This window comes from Armigeres subalbatus, chromosome 1, assembly GCF_024139115.2.
Source record: "Armigeres subalbatus isolate Guangzhou_Male chromosome 1, GZ_Asu_2, whole genome shotgun sequence".
NCBI lineage: Eukaryota > Metazoa > Arthropoda > Insecta > Diptera > Culicidae > Armigeres > Armigeres subalbatus.
In genome coordinates this window covers 272,317,158-272,338,060 of record NC_085139.1, presented here as the reverse complement: position 1 = coordinate 272,338,060, position 20,903 = coordinate 272,317,158, and the positions used below count along the sequence as shown (strand labels likewise).

Sequence of the window (20,903 nt, the reverse complement as noted above, 5' to 3'; positions counted from 1 at the left end):
CCCAAGTAATACTGGACTCTTGTTTATATGAACTACGTATACACGTATAGTAGAATCATCTTGGAACTCGTTCTTTCGGTTTGTTGTTATAAATTCTAGGAGAAATTGCGCCTGCACTACGATCACAAGAGAGTAATTGCAACGAATTTTCTCATTGCCACTTAGGCCCCAGTGAAGAATCGATCGAGCCTCCATTACATCATTTCTTTCGCATCTCGGATGAGATCAACATAATTGAATTCCAACAACCGATTGCGTTCCATCACCTAAACACACGGCTAGGCGGACAGGTGCACAAAACGTTCCTCGGATGTCCACGGCCTTATTAAACGGGCCGACCAAACGAACAAACGTGATTCAATTTACTTACACCAAGGCCGATTGTTCCGCGAAGCAGCTCTCTTGCGTTTCGCTTCCATCTTCGACACCCGGCAAAGTCAGAGCCGTCGAATGCGAGCGCGCGCGCGCCTTCGACAATGGCTAATGATGTCTTTTAAATTGTTTGAATGATTAAATCGGTCATTCATCTCACGAGCACTCGATCGGATCGAAGCTGACTCCTTAGCGGTGCGTGGCGGTGCTGAGTATGATTACCGGCCCGTTGAACGCATACGGTTCCGATTCAGTAGTTCGAGTTGAGAAAATCGAATCATTTTTGGAGTCTTCTTTCGTTTCGACGCACTTGCTCTGAGCCGCCCGGTAGAGACCGGGGATTGCGTTGCATCGATTAAGATCTCGAAGGCGTGAACCGTGAAGATGTTGAAGCACGGCTACTACAAGGCGATGACAAGTGTTTAGTTTCGTCAAAAATGTGACTTTCCAGCGTGGTCGAACACGCATCGAAGGACACGCTCATTGTTTTGCGCGTATTTTTGCGCAAAATTATTGCAGCGATTTGACGTTGGGGTGATCATTATTGGCAAACGAATAAACGGGTTTAATTGGAGGATGATTGATGAAATAATTTGGGTTACTGGGGCTATCCGAATGGATGGACACGGGGGCAAGGCTGCCCGGCAAATTGACAGGGCTTCGCACACACACAACTTTACAATCCAAGCAACATTACAAACAGTTAATTTTAGAATGACACGATCAGAAAATGGCGATCAGAAGGCGCAAACAATCAACGGCAAGCAAAATGTTATTTTGTGAGATGGATCCAAGTAGCCTATAGTGGAACGTATCTCAATCAGGGAATCCAGGGAATCAACATTCGAGCAACGCTTAACAATATACCGTTTGTCATCAACAAAGCTTGTTACTGACAAACGCAACAAGCGTTTATCAGAACACTATATGACAACAATCGTTTGCCTTGCATGCTCTGATATTTCCAAGAATACTTTGCTATTTTGGTAATAAGAGTTAAATTCTCGAATATTTCTATAGAAGCAGAAACTACAATAGCATTAATCCAAAATTTGCTATAAAGATAATGCAAAATAACGGGATGAAAAGTGAGCAACAAACGACAAAATCAAAGCCTCGTCGTAGGTTATCTTTTGTTGCTTGTTTTACATGCTCATCTAAGCAAAAATGGATGCCCTGATCTCAAAAGATTTAGTACATAATTAAACATTTCCGAGATTTTTCCGAGAATTCTCCCAATACTACCTCCTGGAGTACTACCAGGAATTCCTATATGGAAACTTCTGAAGTAACAATTTGGATGCTTGGAAGACTTATCATAGTTTTATGACAATTCTGAAGAGGCATGCTGAAATGCTTATTGTTTTATATCGGTTTTATACAGTTGTTATTTTAATTAGTCCGCAAGTGTACTATAGAACTATTTTCTGCCAATCAGTATAAAACTTACGATTGCAAGTTCTAACAAAATATATTGGTTATATTCAGGACTTATATAAGCTTTCAAGTTTTAGGAATTCCGATTTAAACCATTAATACTCTCAGAAAGGTTCTGATCAAGAATTCCTAGTGTCATAATTGATTACTACTGTTTATTCATTTATTTATTTATATATGTTTTAATTCGAAGTTTGAACTTTGTTGAATTTTCGTAATCACAGTAAACTTCCAAAAATGTGTGCTTCGAAAGTGTTTAAGGCTAATGGATCATACAGAAGAAAAGTTAGAGAAAATGTGCGGCAAATCCATCAATCATTGTTACAGAGCGATATCGTTTCTACAGTACGAGCGCATTCAAGTGTGATTCTCGAGCTTCCTCCTCCGGATCAGTCAGGAATGGATCAATAATTGTAATATTATACAAGCGAAGCAGGTAAGTATGCCCTGGAGAGCTGATAATGATGCTGATGCTGTCAACACATCTACAGTATATTTTTGCGACAGCGATGTGGATAGTGATACTCCTTCCAATGAGATCGACGGCGATGTAAACCTAGTTAAGGATCTAAAACTTTGGGTCCTGTCTTTCACCATAAGACATATCACTCTTGAGAAGTTGTTAAAAATATTGAACCGGCGACTGAACACTCTAGTGGAACAGTAGAACAGTCGCAGTGGAAAATTTACCAAGCAAGAAAAAAAAAACTAACGCTCTTCCGCAAGATCCACGAACTCTTCTTAAAACAACACTGACGATCTCACTAATTCCGGTTGGAGATGGATATCATTGGCATCACGGATTTAAACAGTTGATTCAAAAGTATAAGATTGCTAATGCCGCTCCTTTTCGCGTGACTAGCATCTAGGTTACTTTGACCTGGCAAACTAGGTTTTTTGACAAGTGTCAAACCGATGTTGGCGATGGAATTAAACATGCACATGGTGCATAAATTATGGCCAATTGATGCTTGTTGAAGCATAATTTGGCAAAATAATTTAAATGACTACAGCGCCACTAGCGTTCTAGTACTTATGCTTCTACTATTTAAACCTAGCATTCAGTTGACAATCGCTTCTCGCGCGCGGTAGACGTCTATTCAGATAGCTAGATCCTTTGCATTCGAACATTTGAAGCACATTTGCACTCGACGCAATATGTCATACACGAGAAACACTCTTGTTGTGGACTTCAGTGGCCTACCAACGCGACCTAGTCTCGAGATAGTGAAAAGGTTTTTTGATACTAAACTCAAATTAAACATGGAGGATGTAAAAAATATTCAACTCCATAACATTAAAAACTGCGTGTTTGTTGAACTGATCGATGAAAGCGAAGCACTTCGGCTGCAGAAGCAACACCACCTTCGACATTCATAAGTGCATCTCGATGTGCACTACTACATCCCCGTGTACGTGGATGGCCCTACCGCTATCGTGAGGTTGCATGATCTGCTGCCTCAAATGCCCAACACTACAATATTGCGACACATGAAGCATATATCCATACACAACGAGGTGTGGAAAAACTTCTTCCCGGGCATCCCGAACGGCGTTCGAGTGATATGACTGAGGCAAGAGAAGCAAATACCATCTCGTATTGTAATTGAAAACGAGTCCACACTCGTTACTTTCCGAGACGTAAAAAAGCCAGCCGAACCTCGTTCAAATTTCTCTGGTGCATCAACAGTGTCAAACGAAGAAAATTCAAACCAAAACCGAGAAGCATCAAACTCAACCGATAGACAGAACAACGACGATGGGCAAAACAAAGCAGATAACCCATCGGCAGGAGCCGATCCAAGTGAAGGCGACAACGACGACGGTGACGGCAATAGCGAGATCGGTAATAACATCAACGAGCTTGAATAAGGCACCGCAACGGCAAAGAGAAGATTGTCAACTGGAACAAACGAAACGAATGGAACGGACACCATAGAACAAGAATGTAAAAGAACATGTGAAGATCAGAGCTGCCCAGATGAGCCAGAATACAGCGACTGAAACTTTTCCGAGTTGAAAGTCTACAATACTAGATCTAAGAAAAAAAATAATTTGAATTATATGAATTACCATATTTATAATCTTTCAGAGATGAGCCAGCCTAGGGCTGCAAGTCTCTATAATAAAGAAAAAAAAAATAAAAAACCTAGCATTAAAAAAGTTTATTATTATTGTCTTTATTTAAGAGGCTTTCAGCCCTTGGCTGGCTCACCTTGTAGCTAGCAGGGCCGATCCGCCCTTAAGCACATGGCTTAAGCGCCACTCCACTTGGGAGACCACGTGTGCTGAATAATTGCCCGGACGAGACTCTCCTTAGGACGAGTCTATTTTTTCTTCTCGAAAGGAATTTTACGGATCGTTTCAGCTAGTTAGCGATCCAACGACCGAACGGGTTTACCGTAGTTATCGCAACGTCCTCATACAACCAGAAGGCACTCAGAGAATTCGTTAAGGCAGTAGTCCCCAGCATGCTCTCTCCTCGTTTGTCGGGTGAAGATCACTGCGTCCAGATTTTAGGACTATTGTGATATACCCTTTTGCTGTGAAATACGCAAGTTATCTCAGTAACATGTTTGTCACTGAGATACCTTGGTATCGACTGAACTCAAGACCATCTATTATTGATGAATAGAGATCCTGAGTTACAGTATGTGACTCCCCCATTCTGGCGAGACTAGCTTTATGAAGCCAACCACATCCTTGGGGAATAAGATCCATATGTCAGCAGGCCCTAAAAAGGGCTTGCTGAGAACTTTGAACCTACGTTGGGTGAGTGCACTGCAATAGCAGAGGATGTGTTCTGATGTTTCTCTCTCCTCGTCACAGAAGCGGCAATTTGAGGTTTGGATTGCTCCGATCTTTTGTAGATGGTATCTGCAGGGGCAGTGTCCAGTTATTAGACCGGTGTAGATGTTGAGATCCCTTTTGTTGAGACCTAATAGTTGTTGGGTTTTCTTGGGGTTAATCGTTACGAGCCTTTTGGATTGGCTCGTATGGGGAAATGCATTCCAGTTTGATGTGATTTGACTGACCATATATTTGTTCAGTTCCATTTTTACAGAGCAGTCTGAGATCCCGCAGAAGGGCTCAGGGCCAATGAACCTTTCATTAGATCCATTCCTGGCTAGCTCATCAGCAATCTCGTTTCCCTCTAGACCCGTATATCCTGGGATCCAATATTTGTAGACTCGGTTGTTTATGGATAAGTGTTTCATAGCCAGAATGCATTTCCACACTAGCTTTGAGTTACAAGTGTAGTTATTAAGCGACTTAAGTGCCGCTTGGCTGTCAGAGAAAATACATATTTTGCAAATCTATACTTTCTCCTCAGGCATAATAACACGCATTCTAATATTGCAATAATGACAACGTCATCAGCATATCCAACCACTTCGAAGCCTCTTTTCTCTAAGCTGTCTAGAAGCTCATCCACCACCAGTGACCACAACAAAGGAGAAAGCACTCCGCCTTGCGGACATCCCCTTGTTGCTTTAACAGTGATGTATGAACCGCTAAGCTCAGGGGAGATTTTCCGACTAGCTAGAATAGGAGGTACCCAGGTAACAATGCATGGGTCGAATTTTCTCCTCAACATTGCTGACCCTATAGACGAAAAGAAGCGTTATCGAATGCGCCCTCAATATCAAGAAATGCTACAAGAGCAATTTCTTTTGCATTAAGTGTTTTTCGATTTTTGAACTACCGTATGTAGTGCCGAGATCGTAGATTTTCCACTTTGATAAGCGAATTGGTTTTTGACAAAGGCATTGCTTTCATAAATTTGTGATTTATGTACTCGCATAGTACCTTTTCCATAATTTTGAGCATTACAGAGGATAAACTTATCGGCCTGAATGCTTTGGGGTTGGTTTTATCTCTCTTGCCTGCCTTCGGAATGAAGACAGCCCGGATTTGACGCCAATCGTTAGGTATGTGCCCCAAAATCAGACTCGCCTTAAAAATCTCAACCAAGGGTGGAACCAGTGTTTTCTCCTCTTTTGGATCAACGCTGGGAATATTCCATCCATGCCAGGAGACTTAAATGGCTCGAAAGATCTCACAGCCCTCTCAACCCTGGCCCGAGTGAAAGCTTCCTTTGCAACCTTTATTGCGTCTTTTTTAGATCCAGAAACCCATGATTGGATCTCTTGTGGATCTGAGACAGCAATTCCAGTGCCTTGGTCGCCGATGCTCGACTCAGGGATTGAATCAGGAAGTGGATCTTTAACAATTCGCTCAGTGTATCGCTAGTCTCTACAGAGACCGAACCAGCCTGCCTGCGGAGGCTACCCACACCATTGGAGTGGTCTTTTGAAAGAGTTTTTGGAGTCTGGCCACTACGGGTGTATTCTCTATGCTTTCACACATTAGAATCCACGATTTCCGTTTGGCTGACCTTATTTCTTTGTTGTAGTTCGTCAGGGCCTTTCTGTATAGGCTCCAATCGCCGGTTCGCTTAGCACGATTGAACTCCCTACGCGCAGTTTTCCTAAGCTTCTCAAGAGTTTTATTCCACCATGGAACGTCTCTACTCGAACTAGTTGATTTAGTTGGACAGCTCTCTTGGTAGGCGTTAAGGATTTTGTTTTTAATGGATTTGGACGCATCTTCCAATTGTGTTATGGACTTGATGTGACTTTCTATGATGTACTCTTCGGATCGTAGGATAGCTGAGTAGGATTCCCAATCAGTTTTCTTAGGATCTTTAAACGTTTTTCCATCGTTAGACCCCTTCCCATTCGAAGATGATGTGTTTATGGTCTGACATTGATATTTCTTCAGAAACATGCCAGTTTTTTATTTTATCAGAGATAGACCGACTACATAGAGTCAAGTCCAAAACTTCCTGACGAATGGAGTTTTCAAACGTGGGCTTGTCACCAACATTACAAATGTCAATGTTCTTGGAAGAGAGAAACTGTAACAGGTACTCACCTCTGGTGTTTATATTGGTACTTCCCCATACGGTGTGATGTGCATTTGCGTCGCACCCTATGACGAAGGGGATGTTGTGTCGGTGGCTGTAGGCTACGAGCGCAGCTATTTCTGGAGGAGGATTTCATCCACGTCACCTGGGAAGTATGCCGAGACCACCAAGATCTCTCTACCCCCTCTGGCGGAGGGTACCTCCATCCTGACCGCTACGATGTCCCTTTCTATGAATCCTGGAAGAGGATAGTATTTACATCTGTTATGTAATAAAATAGCCGCTCTAGGAGAAAGCTGGCTGTCATTATATACCAACTTACATGAGTGTTGTGGAATACCTTGTATTCTGGATTTATTGACCCATGGCTCTTGAATGAGGGCCACGGTTAAATTCTCTTTGGTGAACCTCCGACAGAGCACACCCGTGGCGCTCTCAGCATGGTGGAGGTTCACTTGCAGAACTTTAGTCGCCATTTCCTGGGTTCCCGCTTTTTTCCAGACGACGGCTGTCCGGCTTTGGATGTTGCGGATCATCATGATGTCGTTTGGTATTACAGTCTGGGTTTCTCTCTTCCCTGTAGCAACCTGGCCCCGCCAGTTTCGCCTCTGTGGTCAAACTGTCGCTTTTTGCACCCCTTTGCCCTGTTTAGATACCTTTGGTTTGGTACCACTAGAGCTGGGGGTCGTATGTAAGCTTCGAGCTTTTCCTTTAGAGGCGGACAGACTAGCCTTTATGGTGCTTTAGGGGTGAGATTTACTAACCTCGCCCGAACCGGGGGCTTCCTCAGATTTCTCTGGGGTCGGCCTTCCAGTTAGCCGAACCTCGCTTGAGCAGGAGGCCTCCTCAGATTGCTCTTGGGTCGGCCTTCCAGTCGGATTGGCGGTAGCGGCAGTCGGTTGATCTGTAATCTTCCTTAGTTGGATTTCACCAAATCGGTAGTTGAGGGTGTATTTGGACTTCTTCAACTTTTCCATCGACGCACCCTCTACTGTGAAGATCCATTCAACATGAATATCTTTCAGAATGGATCGTTTCACAATACGCCAATTAGTTGTTGTGATGTCATTTTGGCTTTCTATGAGAGCCTTTATTCGGTCGTCATCATAGCTGGAGCTTTGTGGGAAGAATGCTCGGATCATCTCTGGACGTGGAATCGCCACTTCGTCCATTGCCATCAGCTCTGCACCTTCCCAGGGTTTCATGGATGGGGATATTCTCTTTAACCACTCAGCAGTCTCTTGATCCTTACAGATTAGAACCATGTAACCGGACTTGTAGATGAGGTTGTTGAATTTGGGTTTTATTGGCTCTTTTCGCTTTTGGCCATATCACTGTGGCTGATACCAGCTGTTTTCCTCATGGGTGGGTTTTGTTGTCCAGACACGTTTTTCTGAGGCGCGCGGTTTGAGGACTGTTGGGCGCGCTCTCTCGGATCCAGATGGTGCTTCACCCTTTTTTGTTTGGGGTCCTCTGTGGCGGATTTGTCTAGGTCGTTTCTCGAGCGTTTTGCTCGTGGGCTCGCTCTCCTTATTCAGGATTATGGACAAGGCCTCATTCCGGTCTTTTCCCTTCTCCCGGAGAGTTCTAAGCTGCTTCCTCTGCGAGCGTGTGAGTGTGGGGATTTTCTTGCTCGGAGCACCCTTGGCTTCCGTAGAACCCTTGTTATCTTCGGATCCTTTGCTACTTGCAAAAGATTTTTGGGGGTTGATGACGATCCTTATACCATCATCTTCGTTATCTTCCATGTCCAGCAGATTGGAGTCGGTCGATGAGGGGGGTTGTAGATCTGGATCAGCTTTGTAGAAACATGTGCTGCTCCGGGAGATAGGCGTTGAGGGGCAGGATATTTCCATCTTCTCCTGCGAACTACTGAGTAGCTGGTCTTCGGTAAGGCCAAGCTGACTCAGAGTATTCTCCACTTTGCTCTCACACGACTGAGAGAGGCAGTCGTCACCTTGAGGGTTGTTTGTAGAATTTGTACTAATTTTTGGTCCCACGAGTAGCTAGGGAAATAAATGTCCGCTACACCAGTGCCCCGCCGTAGTGCAGTAAAGGCTGCTTACTGGGGTGTTCGCCCCCTCAACCATTCAGCCCTCGGCACGGGTCGCATGACACCTTGGCATTGGGGTTTATCCATTTTTGCTTTACACGTTGGCCATGAATAACAGCCATCGCAACCTTCCTCCTTTACCAGGGCTTAGGACCTGTAGCTCAAGTTCTCAATAGTTTCACAATCTTTCGGACATGCAACTACGGAGAACCATCATTGCTACCGGAGTTCCCCAGCATGCTACTATCAAGGGCCGCATGGCAATATTGAACTGCTGAAGCGGGCCACGGTACATTTTGCAAATTTTTTGTTTGTTTTTGTTTTTCATTTCATGGATTTTAAAGCCTAATCAAAATTATTTTTTATACCTATTTATTTCACATTTGAATAAAATTTGTTGCGATAAATCTTCTTCAAATAACATACTGAGTCTTGTAAGCACATTTTATTCTACGGGTTTTATTGCCGTAGCTGACTTTTAGTTGATAGTGTAACAGATACTTTTGTGGTAGCGGATTTGACACGAGAAAATTCTTTTCGCAACATGTTTTCAGCATAGTTTGCAGAACATATATTAAGCTATTTTTCCAAATGATCATAATGTCGTCCGATTCTAAGATTTTGATTTTTTGTTGAAGGATTATTGTTCACTACAAAACTGTAAAGATTCCTGGTTATGGATCGACTGTACGTTTTAATTACAATTATTGAACGGCTGCTCAGTCTTACAATTTTTACAACGAGTTAATTATTTTCTCCTTGAAAAAGACACAACCTCTATCTTTATATTTCTTATTTCTATATACATAAAAGCTGCTGGTCTAGCCACGGCAGCCGTCTAGGGTGGACTCAAAAGGCCTCTTTTGTTCCGGGTCTCAGGGTCACTGGTGTGGGGAGATTTTCGGGAGCGCAAAGGACCTAGCCAGAAAACTGAAATATGGATTTGGAGGCTTTTATTACAAAACAAAAAAAAACTTACAGGTGGGTGGCGATGAGGTGGCGACAAACGTGGTCGAGCAATTGTGCTGCCCACCATAGAGCACGCGGTGAGGTAATCGGCGGGCTGCCGAACGAAAATGATGCCAGAAGGAATCCGGCCAATGATGCAGCCGACGGTAGGTCGGACGGTTATGACCCCTGCATGCCGCGAAGGGAAGCAGATTTCGGTGATTCAGTCAAAGACAGTCGGTTGGAAGCCGGACTATTAGGCGGGTCGATGGAAAAGCGGCTGACACGCGGTGGCGTGTTGATACGGACACTGGCAGTCGTCTGGAGGCCGAATAATGGTGCTACCGGACGGCCTAACGAAAAAAGCGGCTGACACGCGGCCGGACGATGATACAGCCGATGATTTTCCGGATGATGATTCAGCCTGCGAGTGGCGGACTATATAGACGATACCAGTGGGAGGCCGAGCACGGAGGCAGTCTACGAACTGCTGTAGAGCCGTAGATCGGATGGCTATGCTACGGGATGGCCGAACAATGATGCGGTTCGATTGGTGCATCTCGAAAATCTACGGCGTCCTTATTGCAGGAAACCTTTACACCAACTCACTCTGACATTTCTTACAATTTTCCGAGAAGGAAAGAACTCTCCCCTTTGATTCCATAACGCTGACTACCGTAATTTGTTTGTTCGCTGTCCCTCCAGCCTCTTGCCAGAGCACTCATCATCCCACAGAAAACACGCGTTTTATATATCCGCCTTTCCCTGTTTTATCTATAGCAGCGGTTCTCAACCTGGGGTACATGTATCCCTGGTGGTACCTTCGCCGGGCACAGGGGGTACCTCAAACGAAATGCTTAATGGCGGATGAATTACAGTTTTAATCAAAACCTTATTGATAAAGTTTTGATAATTTTGTTTTTTTTTATTTCTAAACTTTGTCTTGTACATACTATGCATGGCGATCATTGGCGATCGATCTATTGAATCCTGCCCTCCACAACCAATACAATGGATGAAGGACTGCGGAACCAAAGATCAAAAGGGCAAAACCTCGAATGATTTTTTTTTAAATCTTCTGTGCAATCTGTTGGGAGCAGCAACAGTGACCTCATCTTCGCCTCCAGGGGCCATCAGATTTCTTCGCTTCATTTCTACATCGAGCAAACGCTTTTTCACAAAAGTCAATGTTACACCGGCAGGAAGCGTCTCGATCGCGGTAACTACAGAGTCAAACGACGGTGGCAGCGTCAACAGCAGATGACAAACCGCGTCGGAGTCTTCAACAATTGCACCACTTTCTTTCAATTCACGTATTAGCCGATCTAATGTTAGCAAGTGCTCCGACAAATTTTCACAGGCATCCTCCACATATTTCAATGTGAGTAGCTGTTTCCGGATGTACAGCTGTCCGGCAATACCACGGCGCTCAAACACCGCCTTCAGCGTGTCCCAAATTTGTTTTGCGGTAGCACAGTCCTTCACTAGTTCCAGCTGATTATCTGCTATCGCCTATTCGTTCCACCATTTTCTTCTTCTTCTCCGATTTTACACTTGCGGAATCGTCAGACACCATTTTCAACTCCTCGATCTCACTCATCTCCCGACGGAGGCAATCCAGCAGATCATATGTGTCGAGAATGGTTTCCATCCGGAAACTCCAGTTGTGGAAGTCGGACCCGTCGAACGCGGCGATGTTCACTTTATCGTCCATACCTGGGCCCATAACCTGTTGGGAGCAGCAACAGTGAAAAAACAACAAACAGCGGACCGAGAAAGTGAACCGGATTTTACGGACAGAAGAAAAGTATCAACCACTCAGTTGGACTGTACACGAACGATTATACAATTTATTCAGAACATAAACAAATATAAACAGATCATTTCGACAACACGACAACCATCGTGTATCCGTTCCACTATAACATAAAAGTTGTCTCGATTATGAGGGTTGGCGATTGCACTTCAAAATTATTTCAACACAATCTACCAGGTCAAAACATAATGTTGAAAAATATGTTAGGAATATGATTCTTAACTAAAATCTAGAGTCTACAGATTCAAAAGCCTTCATTTGAGAGACATAAAGACTTTTTCCCGAAAAGCTCAGATTCTCGTTGCAAGAGAATTGGCCTAAGTGACCCGGAAGCCTCATTTTAAGAGGTTCGAAAACTTTCTTTTAAGAGGCCCGGAAGCCAAGTTTTTTCTATAAACTTTCTTGCTTCTTTTAAAAGCCTTGGATCTTTTCAAGGGGCTCGGAAGGTATTTTTAACAGGCTCGAAAGCCTCATTTTAAAACGCTTGGAAGCCTATTTTCAAGAGGCTTGGAAGCCTCATTTCTAGAGACCCGGAAGTCTTCTTTTAAGCTTCCTTCTTGAAACCTTCCTTTTTCTATTCTTCTTTCAAAAAGCTCGGAATTTTTTTTTTCAAAAGGCTCGGAAGGCTCCCTTTAAGAGGCTCGGAATTCTTCTTTCAAGAGCTTTGGAACCGTACTCTCGAAAGCCACAGTACCATCCTTTCAAGATACTCAAGTCTCATTTTAAGTGGATCGAAAGCCTTCTTTCATTAGGCTCAGTGGTTTGGAAGCATCCTTTCGTCCAAAAGGCTCGTGAGCCTCCTTCTAAATGGTTTGGAAGCCTTTTTTTAAAGCCCGGAAGTCTACCTAGTAGCTCAAATCTTACTGCTTTGGTTGCCACAGCACATATGTGACTCGATTTGGTCGTATATGACTTACAGAAACTCGTGTATGACAAGTGTGTTACTCGGGGTCATTTAAAAAGCTCGGCAGCCTCCTTTCAAGAGGCTCGGAAGCCTCCTTTCAAGAGGCTCGGAAGCCTCCTTTCAAGAGGCTCAGAGCCTCCTTTCAAGAGGCTCAGAAGCCTCCTTTCAAGAGGCTCAGGCCTCCTTTCAAGAGGCTCAGAAGCCTCCTTTCAAGAGGCTCAGAAGCCTCCTTTCAAGAGGCTCAGAAGCCTCCTTTCAAGAGGCTCAGAGCCTCCTTTCAAGATGCTCAGGAAGCCTCCTTTCAAGATGCTCAGAAGCCTCCTTTCAAGATGCTCAGAAGCCTCCTTTCAAGAGGCTCAGGAAGCCTCCTTTCAAGAGGCTCAGAAGCCTCCTTTCAAGAGGCTCAGAAGCCTCCTTTCAAGAGGCTCAGGAAGGCCTCCTTTCAAGAGGCTCAGAAGCCTCCTTTCAAGAGGCTCAGGCCTCCTTTCAAGAGGCTCAGAAGCCTCCTTTCAAGAGGCTCAGAAGCCTCCTTTCAAGAGGCCCAGCCCTTCAAGAGGCCCAGCCTCCTTTCAAGAGGCTCAGAGCCTCCTTTCAAGAGGCTCAGAAGCCTCCTTTCAAGAGGCTCAGAAGCCTCCTTTCAAGAGGCCTCAGAGCCTCCTTTCAAGAGGCTCAGAGCCTCCTTTCAAGAGGCTCAGAAGCCTCCTTTCAAGAGGCTCAGAAGCCTCCTTTCAAGAGGCTCAGAAGCCTCCTTTCAAGAGGCTCAGAAGCCTCCTTTCAAGAGGCTCAGAAGCCTCCTTTCAAGAGGCTCAGAAGCCTCCTTTCAAGAGGCTCAGAAGCCTCCTTTCAAGATGCTCAGAAGCCTCCTTTCAAGAGGCTCAGAAGCCTCCTTTCAAGAGGCTCAGAAGCCTCCTTTCAAGAGGCTCAGGCCTCCTTTCAAGATGCTCAGAAGCCTCCTTTCAAGAGGCTCAGAAGCCTCCTTTCAAGAGGCTCAGAAGCCTCCTTTCAAGAGGCTCAGAAGCCTCCTTTCAAGAGGCTCAGGCCTCCTTTCAAGAGGCTCAGAAGCCTCCTTTCAAGAGGCTCAGAAGCCTCCTTTCAAGAGGCTCAGAGCCTCCTTTCAAGAGGCTCAGAAGCCTCCTTTCAAGAGGCTCAGAAGCCTCCTTTCAAGAGGCTCAGGAAGCCTCCTTTCAAGAGGCTCCAGAAGCCTCCTTTCAAGAGGCTCAGAAGCCTCCTTTCAAGAGGCTCAGGAAGCCTCCTTTCAAGAGGCTCAGAGCCTCCTTTCAAGAGGCTCAGAGCCTCCTTTCAAGAGGCTCAGGCCTCCTTTCAAGAGGCTCAGAAGCCTCCTTTCAAGAGGCTCAGAAGCCTCCTTTCAAGAGGCTCAGAAGCCTCCTTTCAAGAGGCTCAGAAGCCTCCTTTCAAGAGGCTCAGAAGCCTCCTTTCAAGAGGCTCAGAAGCCTCCTTTCAAGAGGCTCAGAAGCCTCCTTTCAAGAGGCTCAGAAGCCTCCTTTCAAGAGGCTCAGAAGCCTCCTTTCAAGAGGCTCAGATGCCTCCTTTCAAGAGGGCCTCAGAAGCCTCCTTTCAAGAGGCTCAGAAGCCTGTTTTCAAAAGGCCTGGAAGCCTGTTTTCAAGAGGCCTCAAGCCTCCTTCAGCTCCTTTCAAGAGGCTCAGAAGCCTCCTTTCAAGAGGCTCAGAGCCTCCTTTCAAGAGGCTCAGAAGCCTGTTTTCAAGAGGCTCAGAAGCCTGTTTTCAAGAGCCTCAGAAGCCTGTTTTCAAGAGGCTCAGAAAGCCTCCTTTCAAGAGGCCTCAGAAGTCTCCTTTCAAGAGGCTCAAAGCCTCCTTTCAAGAGGCTCGACAGCCTCCCTTTCAAGAGGCTCAAGCCTCCTTTCAAGAGGCTCAGAAGCCTCCTTTCAAGAGGCTCAGAAGCCTCCTTTCAAGAGGCCTCAAAGCCTCCTTTCAAGAGGCTCAGAAGCCTGTTTCAAGAGGCTCAGGAAGCCTGTTTTCAAGAGGCCTCCAGCCTCCTTTCAAGAGGCTCAGAAGCCTCCTTTCAAGAGGCTCAAAGCCTCCTTTCAAGAGGCCTCAAGCCCCCTTTCAAGAGGCTCAGAAGCCTCCTTTCAAGAGGCTCAAGCCTCCTTTCAAGAGGCTCAGAAGCCTCCTTTCAAGAGGCTCAGAAGCCTCCCTTTCAAGAGGCCTCGGAAGCCTCCTTTCAAGAGGCTCCAGGCTCCTTTCAAGAGGCCTCAGCCTCCTTTCAAGAGGCTCGAAGCCTCCTTTCAAGAGGCTCGAAGCCTCCTTTCAAGAGGCTCAGAAGCCTCCTTTCAAGAGGCCTCAGAAGCCTCCTTCAAGAGGCTCAGGAAGCCTCCTTTCAAGAGGCTCAGGCCTCCTTTCAAGAGGCTCAGAAGCCTCCTTTCAAGAGGCTCAGGAAGCCTCCTTTCAAGAGGCTCAGAGCCTCCTTTCAAGAGGCCTCAAGCCTCCTTTCAAGAGGCTCAGAAGCCTCCTTTCAAGAGGCTCAGAAGCCTCCTTTCAAGAGGGCCTCAGAGCCTCCTTTCAAGAGGCTCAGAAGCCTCCTTTCAAGAGGCCTGGAAGCCTCCTTCAAGAGGCCTCGAAAGCCTCCTTCAAGAGGCCTGAAAGCCTCCTTCAAGAGGCTCAGCCTCCTTTCAAGAGGCTCAGCCTCCTTTCAAGAGGCCTGGAAGCCTCCTTTCAAGAGGCCTCAAGCCTCCTTTCAAGAGGCTCGAAAGCCTCCTTTCAAGAGGCTCAGCCTCCTTTCAAGAGGCCTCGAAGCCTCCTTTCAAGAGGCCTCAGCCTCCTTTCAAGAGGCTCAGAAGCCTCCTTTCAAGAGGCTCAGGCCTCCTTTCAAGAGGCCTCAGAAGCCTCCTTTCAAGAGGCTCAGAGTCTCCTTTCAAGAGGCTCGGAAGCCTCCTTCCAAGAGGCTCGGAAGCCTCCTTCCAAGAGGCTCGGAAGCCTCCTTCCAAGAGGCTCGGAAGCCTCCTTTCAAGAGGCTCGTAAGTCTCCTTTCAAGAGGGTCGGAAGCCTCCTTCCAAGAGGCTCGGAAGCCTCCTTTCAAGAGGCTCAGAAGAATCCTTCTTTCAAGAGGCTCGGAAGCCTCCTTTCAAGAGGCTCAGAAGAATCCTTCTTTCAAGAGGCTCGGAAGCCTCCTTTCAAAAGGCTCGGAAGCCTCCTTTCTAGACGCTCTGAAGCCTCCCTTGATGGGGTTTAGAAGCCTCCTTTTGAGAGGCTCGGAACCCTCTCTTCATGGGGCTCGGAATTCTTTTTAAGAGGCTTGGAAACATACTTTTAAGCAGCTCAGACGCTTCCTTTCAAGATGCTCGGACGCCTCTTTTTAAGTGGCTTGAAAGCCACCTTTCAAGAGACTCGGAAGCGTATCTTCAAGAGGCTTGGAAGGTTCTCTCAGAAGAGACGCGGAATCCCACTTTCAAGACTCTCGGAAGCCTTCTTTCAATATGTTCGGAAGCCTTCAATAGTCAAAATAGTCCCTACAGTCAGTCCCTCGGTGTAAGAACTAAATTTTAATTGGAAAGTTTCATATAATTTAAGAGCTACGATTATTTTCATTTACAGCAAAAAAATCATAGGGGGTACCTCAATTGATGCAAAAGTTCGAAGGGGTACCGCTCAAGAAAAAGGTTGAGAACCGCTGATCTATAGCATTGCTCACTGGGCGATGTAGCCCATTCTGCGGCTTGCGTTTCAGCCGCCCATCGCAAGATTTGAAATCACTGTTTGCAAATCTTTCCTACGCACAATGTAACTCTAAATCTTAACGCTCGAATTAAGAAAAAAAAAAATAACAAATGTTACCCGCCGGCAACAGTTTCAACAGCGAAGATAGATAAGGGATGTATCTCCTTTTAGAGTTAATAAAACCCTCGAAAATCGAATTATTTTTGGAGTTATGAGAAAAACTGGCCAAATTAGGAACATGGCCAAAACTGGTACAGTTACTCTATTGGAATAAGATTACTACGATTCGAATATACTGGCAAAATGGAAATCAATAGAGTAATGGTAATGATACCCTTGGAAGTAACGTTGGCTTATAACGCAAATTAATCAATAATTCAGCTATAGTACATCGTTTTGTAGAGATATCTACCACTGCTTATTTAAAAAAAAAGTGTATTAAGCATATTTCAGTAACATCAAATTCGCTTCATTTCCTTCTTCAACTAATGAACGCAATAAACTTGCTTGGAAAATCACTTTGACTCGGGTTTTTAGTAGACAGGCTGCGAAAGAGTTTTTTTATCTTTTGCCCAATAAAATAGTTTTCTGAATGGACTCACCCATTTTCGCGCATTAGATGAATCCAAAGGACCCTCCTTAGTCGTGCGGTAAGATGCACGGCTACAAAGCAAGACCATGCTGAGAAGATATATCTTCTTCTTCTTATTGGCATTACATCCCCCATTGGGACAGAGCCGCCTCGCAAATTAGTGTTTATTAAGCACTTCCACAGATACCGCACGGCTAAGGAGGGCCATAAAATGTTGATCACTGAAATATACACAGTTCACAGATACTCCAATTAAAAGTGCGCGTTTTAAACAAATATCCATTGATTGTAAACAAAAACTCCGTAGATCCGTACGAAGCATTCAATTCCGTAAATTTACGGTAATTTCCGTAGATCAATCATTGCTGCTTTGATCCCAGATCAATCAGCTTCATGAACGCAGGTCGTTTTAGTGCTGGTTGTTTAATCTTTTGGCGATCGCAAGTCTTAGGCACGCCACATCAAAAGTCCAAACCAAAAAAAATTCACTAATATAATTTTCTTTGTCATATTTTCTCATTGCAGTACCTGACGAAACAGAATGGCGCCCTGCGGGAGGTCAACGACTCGCGGATGAAAATCTACGAACAGCTGGAAGTCAGCATACAGGACCTCGAGCGGGACAAGTACAAGTTAGCTTTAGATAACCAAGCCGAAAAGAAGCATGTCAAAACGTAAGTATGGGACTCTTTCTTTTCCCGCCGTTGTTTACGATTTCATTCGAAATCAAATCACGTGCGCATGTGGTCTATTTTTGGTTCAGCCATCGTCCAAACAATAACAACAGATCTTTCGTGCGTAAGCACTAACCATTCGCCCATTAACGTCGCGACGTCGGCTTCGAATTTGGCAAAACAAGCGTGACCTATTTTCGAAACTACGACGAAGCGTTCTGTAAATAAATTGGGGGCGTGTAAGCGTGCCCCCTGAATACAAAAGAAATGCAAACAAAGATTCTCTTCTAAAATTACAGCCTGTGTCGCAACATTGAAACCCTGGAATCCAAGGTCGAAGAACTCGGCAAAACACTGGACGACGTACGGAGGCAGCTGGAAGCGGAGCGGAAGAAGAACGAACGATTGCAGAACGACAGCTGCAGCGCCGGCCGACGGAATGGAAAGGACGGTGTTCTGTTGCGGCCCGTTGGATCCGATCTGGCTGATGGAGAGATCAGCGGCCCTGAGGAGGATGAGGTGAGAGTTTCAAGATTCCCTCAACAGAATTCCTCGTGAAACTTCAAATGAGTCAAAATTAATAAATAGAAATTTTCTACTGGGATATGGATGAGCTTTAGCAATTTATCGGTAACCTTTGTCAAGATCTAGTTGAAAATTATTTTTTTCGAATTTTAAAAGAAACTCGTCAATAAGGAAGGAAGTCTTAAGGAAAAAATTTCATCCGAAGTATCAGCGAAGTGAATCACTATAACATGTTGGCTGAGGGCGGTAACATAATTTAAGAGTGACAAATTCGAGGAATCGATCTTTTCAAGGCCTTTTACCCTCTTGGGTAATTGGTAATTTGCCCCTTTACAATGAATGCATAAAACTAGATTAAATAGCTTTGATTGAAAACCACCATTTAAATGACTAGAAACAATATAGACTACTGAATTCTTACATTTCCGCAGATCACCGAGATCGACACTTCCCGGCCGGAGAACTTCTCCTTCGCCTTCCGGGACCAGTCGCACTCGACGGACGTCACCGACGGGAGCCACCTGGCGATCAGTTTCTCGCACAGCCGATCCCACCTGCAGCAGAACATGTCGGACCTGAACCTCGCGGAAGAGAACGAAGAACTGATCCGGATAATGCAGGAACTGGAAAAAACTCGCAAGTGTTTCATCGCCGAGCAGAATCGGGTAGCCGAACTCGAGGAACAGCTGGCAGCCATCGCACAGGAGAACCAAATCCTCCAGAGCAAGATAGTGCAAATCAACACCACGGAGGAGATGAAGTCCGTGCACGAGGAGCTATCGATCCTGGAGGAAGTCAGGTTAGTGGGGTCTGTGTTCGTGTCCATGTGTTATGTGTTTTCGTCCTCAGTGTCCGTCGGTGAGCCCGTTGCTCTAACTAAGAATCTTACCATTTTCCATCGTCGATTTTAGGCAAGGCCAAATGTGTACCCGCTGCCTGCGAGGGTTCGAAGATCGAACGGGAGGAGCGGAAGATGAAGAATCGATCATCACCGGAACCGAGGGCGACGACCGCAGCCTGATGGATCTGATCCAGAACGCGGACGCTCCCCAGGTGTACCGGTCCTCGGTCACGATCAAGGTGATTAGCAGTCTATTCGATTTCTTCCTTAGCAAGATCCCCCTCGTGGATACGTCTGTCTTTCTCGATGAGCTATCGGTGTTTGCGCTGTGATACACTTAGAGGAAACCAAAAAAAAATCATTCACCTTTCGATCAAGCTTATCCCTTGCAGTTTTGAGTTAACCGCATAGATGTTTTACTTATGATTTACACATTCATCCGGGATGTTGCAATGCTTTAACTAGTTGTACAGTGGCACACCACCAAATTTGTTGAAATTTCTTGACATCAGAACATGTAGAAGGTCACTTCATAGACTGCCTAACACACCATCACCCCATCGCATCAAGACACAAAAACCGCTTTGGCTTACAGCGTCACCTTACCCGAGTGTCGGTTGCTTCCGTTTTGGTTCAGGGAGATTAAGGCTAACCCAGTAAGTGGAAGGTTTTTCTTACTTTTTGTATAATAATGATTGGCACATTATCATAGGACTAACCCGCCTTACAGCAAAGGTAATAATCATTTCCCGTAGGAAAATTAACAACTTTTGAATTTGTTTCAGTAGAAGAGTAGATGTAATACAAGCTACAACAGTAGAATGGAGTAAATTGTTGATGAATTTTAAATAGATTGTAATTAAGTTATTCGTTTTAAGGGTAGATGCATTCGTTGTTCATCAGAACTTCTACGCATAATATTTCAAGTAATATTCCATAAAAAAATTTGAGCTCTAATCAATTTGTCCCGCTGAAAAAAATAGAGTCGTGGAAAATAAAACTAATAACAAAAGTCTTTATTTATTTCAATACAAGCTATAGAAAGAACATACCACGCACGTTCAATAAAAGACATAGATCTAGCTAAAAAAGAAGTTTAATCAGCGGGACTAACTGATTTGAGTTTTGTTCTTCTTTCTGGATTTTTACATGGAAAATCTGGCGTAGAATTCTTTGTAGCACCAATCCAATATCGTTTTATGTTAAACGCATCAAGTGACGAATCGGACTTGGGCGATTTGTATGAATGCTGCTCAACTGTTTGCGGAGAATGGCGTTTGGGTTTTCGTTTGTGTTAGCAACTAAATAGCGTTGATTATGTTTACTCTTTAAAAATACGCTGATAAAATTAAGGTGGTCAAATGCAAAGAAGTGTAAGTGACAAAAAGTTGGTTTTGAGAAAAATGGGTGCAAAGTTTTTCAATATTGTTTGTTCAAAAGGTTGTTGGAAGTTCAAAAAATTACTAATTTTCTGTGCATTTCCAAATTTTTGGAAACATCGTACAAAGTATATCAACATATTGCCGCAAAGCTCGAGAACCAAAGTATTTTTTGCTGTAGTCAACTCAATTTTGACCAAAATGTCGCTTACACCCCTCTGCTTCTAACCCCCTCAATTATGAATTAGTTCGTGAGAAATATGGACCAATAATATCAACAGTGATCGTTGGCGATATTAACACGAACAACATTTCTAATTTGCTGAAATTATCCACATCTTATAGAATAAATATTTTTTTCCTTGGGACTTTTGGAATATTGTTTAGTACTTGCAAAATAACGATAAATAGACCACCCTTGGAGTCTATTATTAAATGTCATTGGACAGAATGCTTTTCAATATTCTACTTTTCTTGTATTTTTTTTTGCTGATCATAATACCTGGTTTTGAGGTTCATGTTAAAGTTGAAGAATAATCTCCAAAGTATCTCACGGTCAACCGTCATCGAGAACTTTTAAATACAATCGTTCGCCACCATGAATCAAATCTGTCCGTGGTGCCTTCCAAAGAATTATCTACAACATGGTACTGAAAAACATCTTTTTGCGCCGAAACGGGTAGAGAGGGGGCACTATTTTTAATTTTGAGTGTAGAAAAAGTTTGCAGATGTATCGTTT

At 44.4% G+C, this 20,903-nt stretch overlaps 1 protein-coding gene across 4 annotated transcripts in view; it reads left to right on the top strand.

Moving 5' to 3' along the window:
- The window catches only part of LOC134207614 (uncharacterized), a 531,539-nt gene that overhangs the window by 487,681 nt on the left and 22,955 nt on the right, over nucleotides 1–20,903 (top strand). For all 4 annotated transcript variants that reach the window (XM_062683333.1, XM_062683334.1, XM_062683335.1 and 1 more), the window contains 4 exons: nucleotides 17,271–17,419; nucleotides 17,719–17,938; nucleotides 18,376–18,743; nucleotides 18,856–19,024. In XM_062683333.1, coding sequence (XP_062539317.1) covers nucleotides 17,271–17,419; nucleotides 17,719–17,938; nucleotides 18,376–18,743; nucleotides 18,856–19,024 — 906 coding nt within the window. The remainder of the gene's footprint in view (nucleotides 1–17,270; nucleotides 17,420–17,718; nucleotides 17,939–18,375; nucleotides 18,744–18,855; nucleotides 19,025–20,903) is intronic.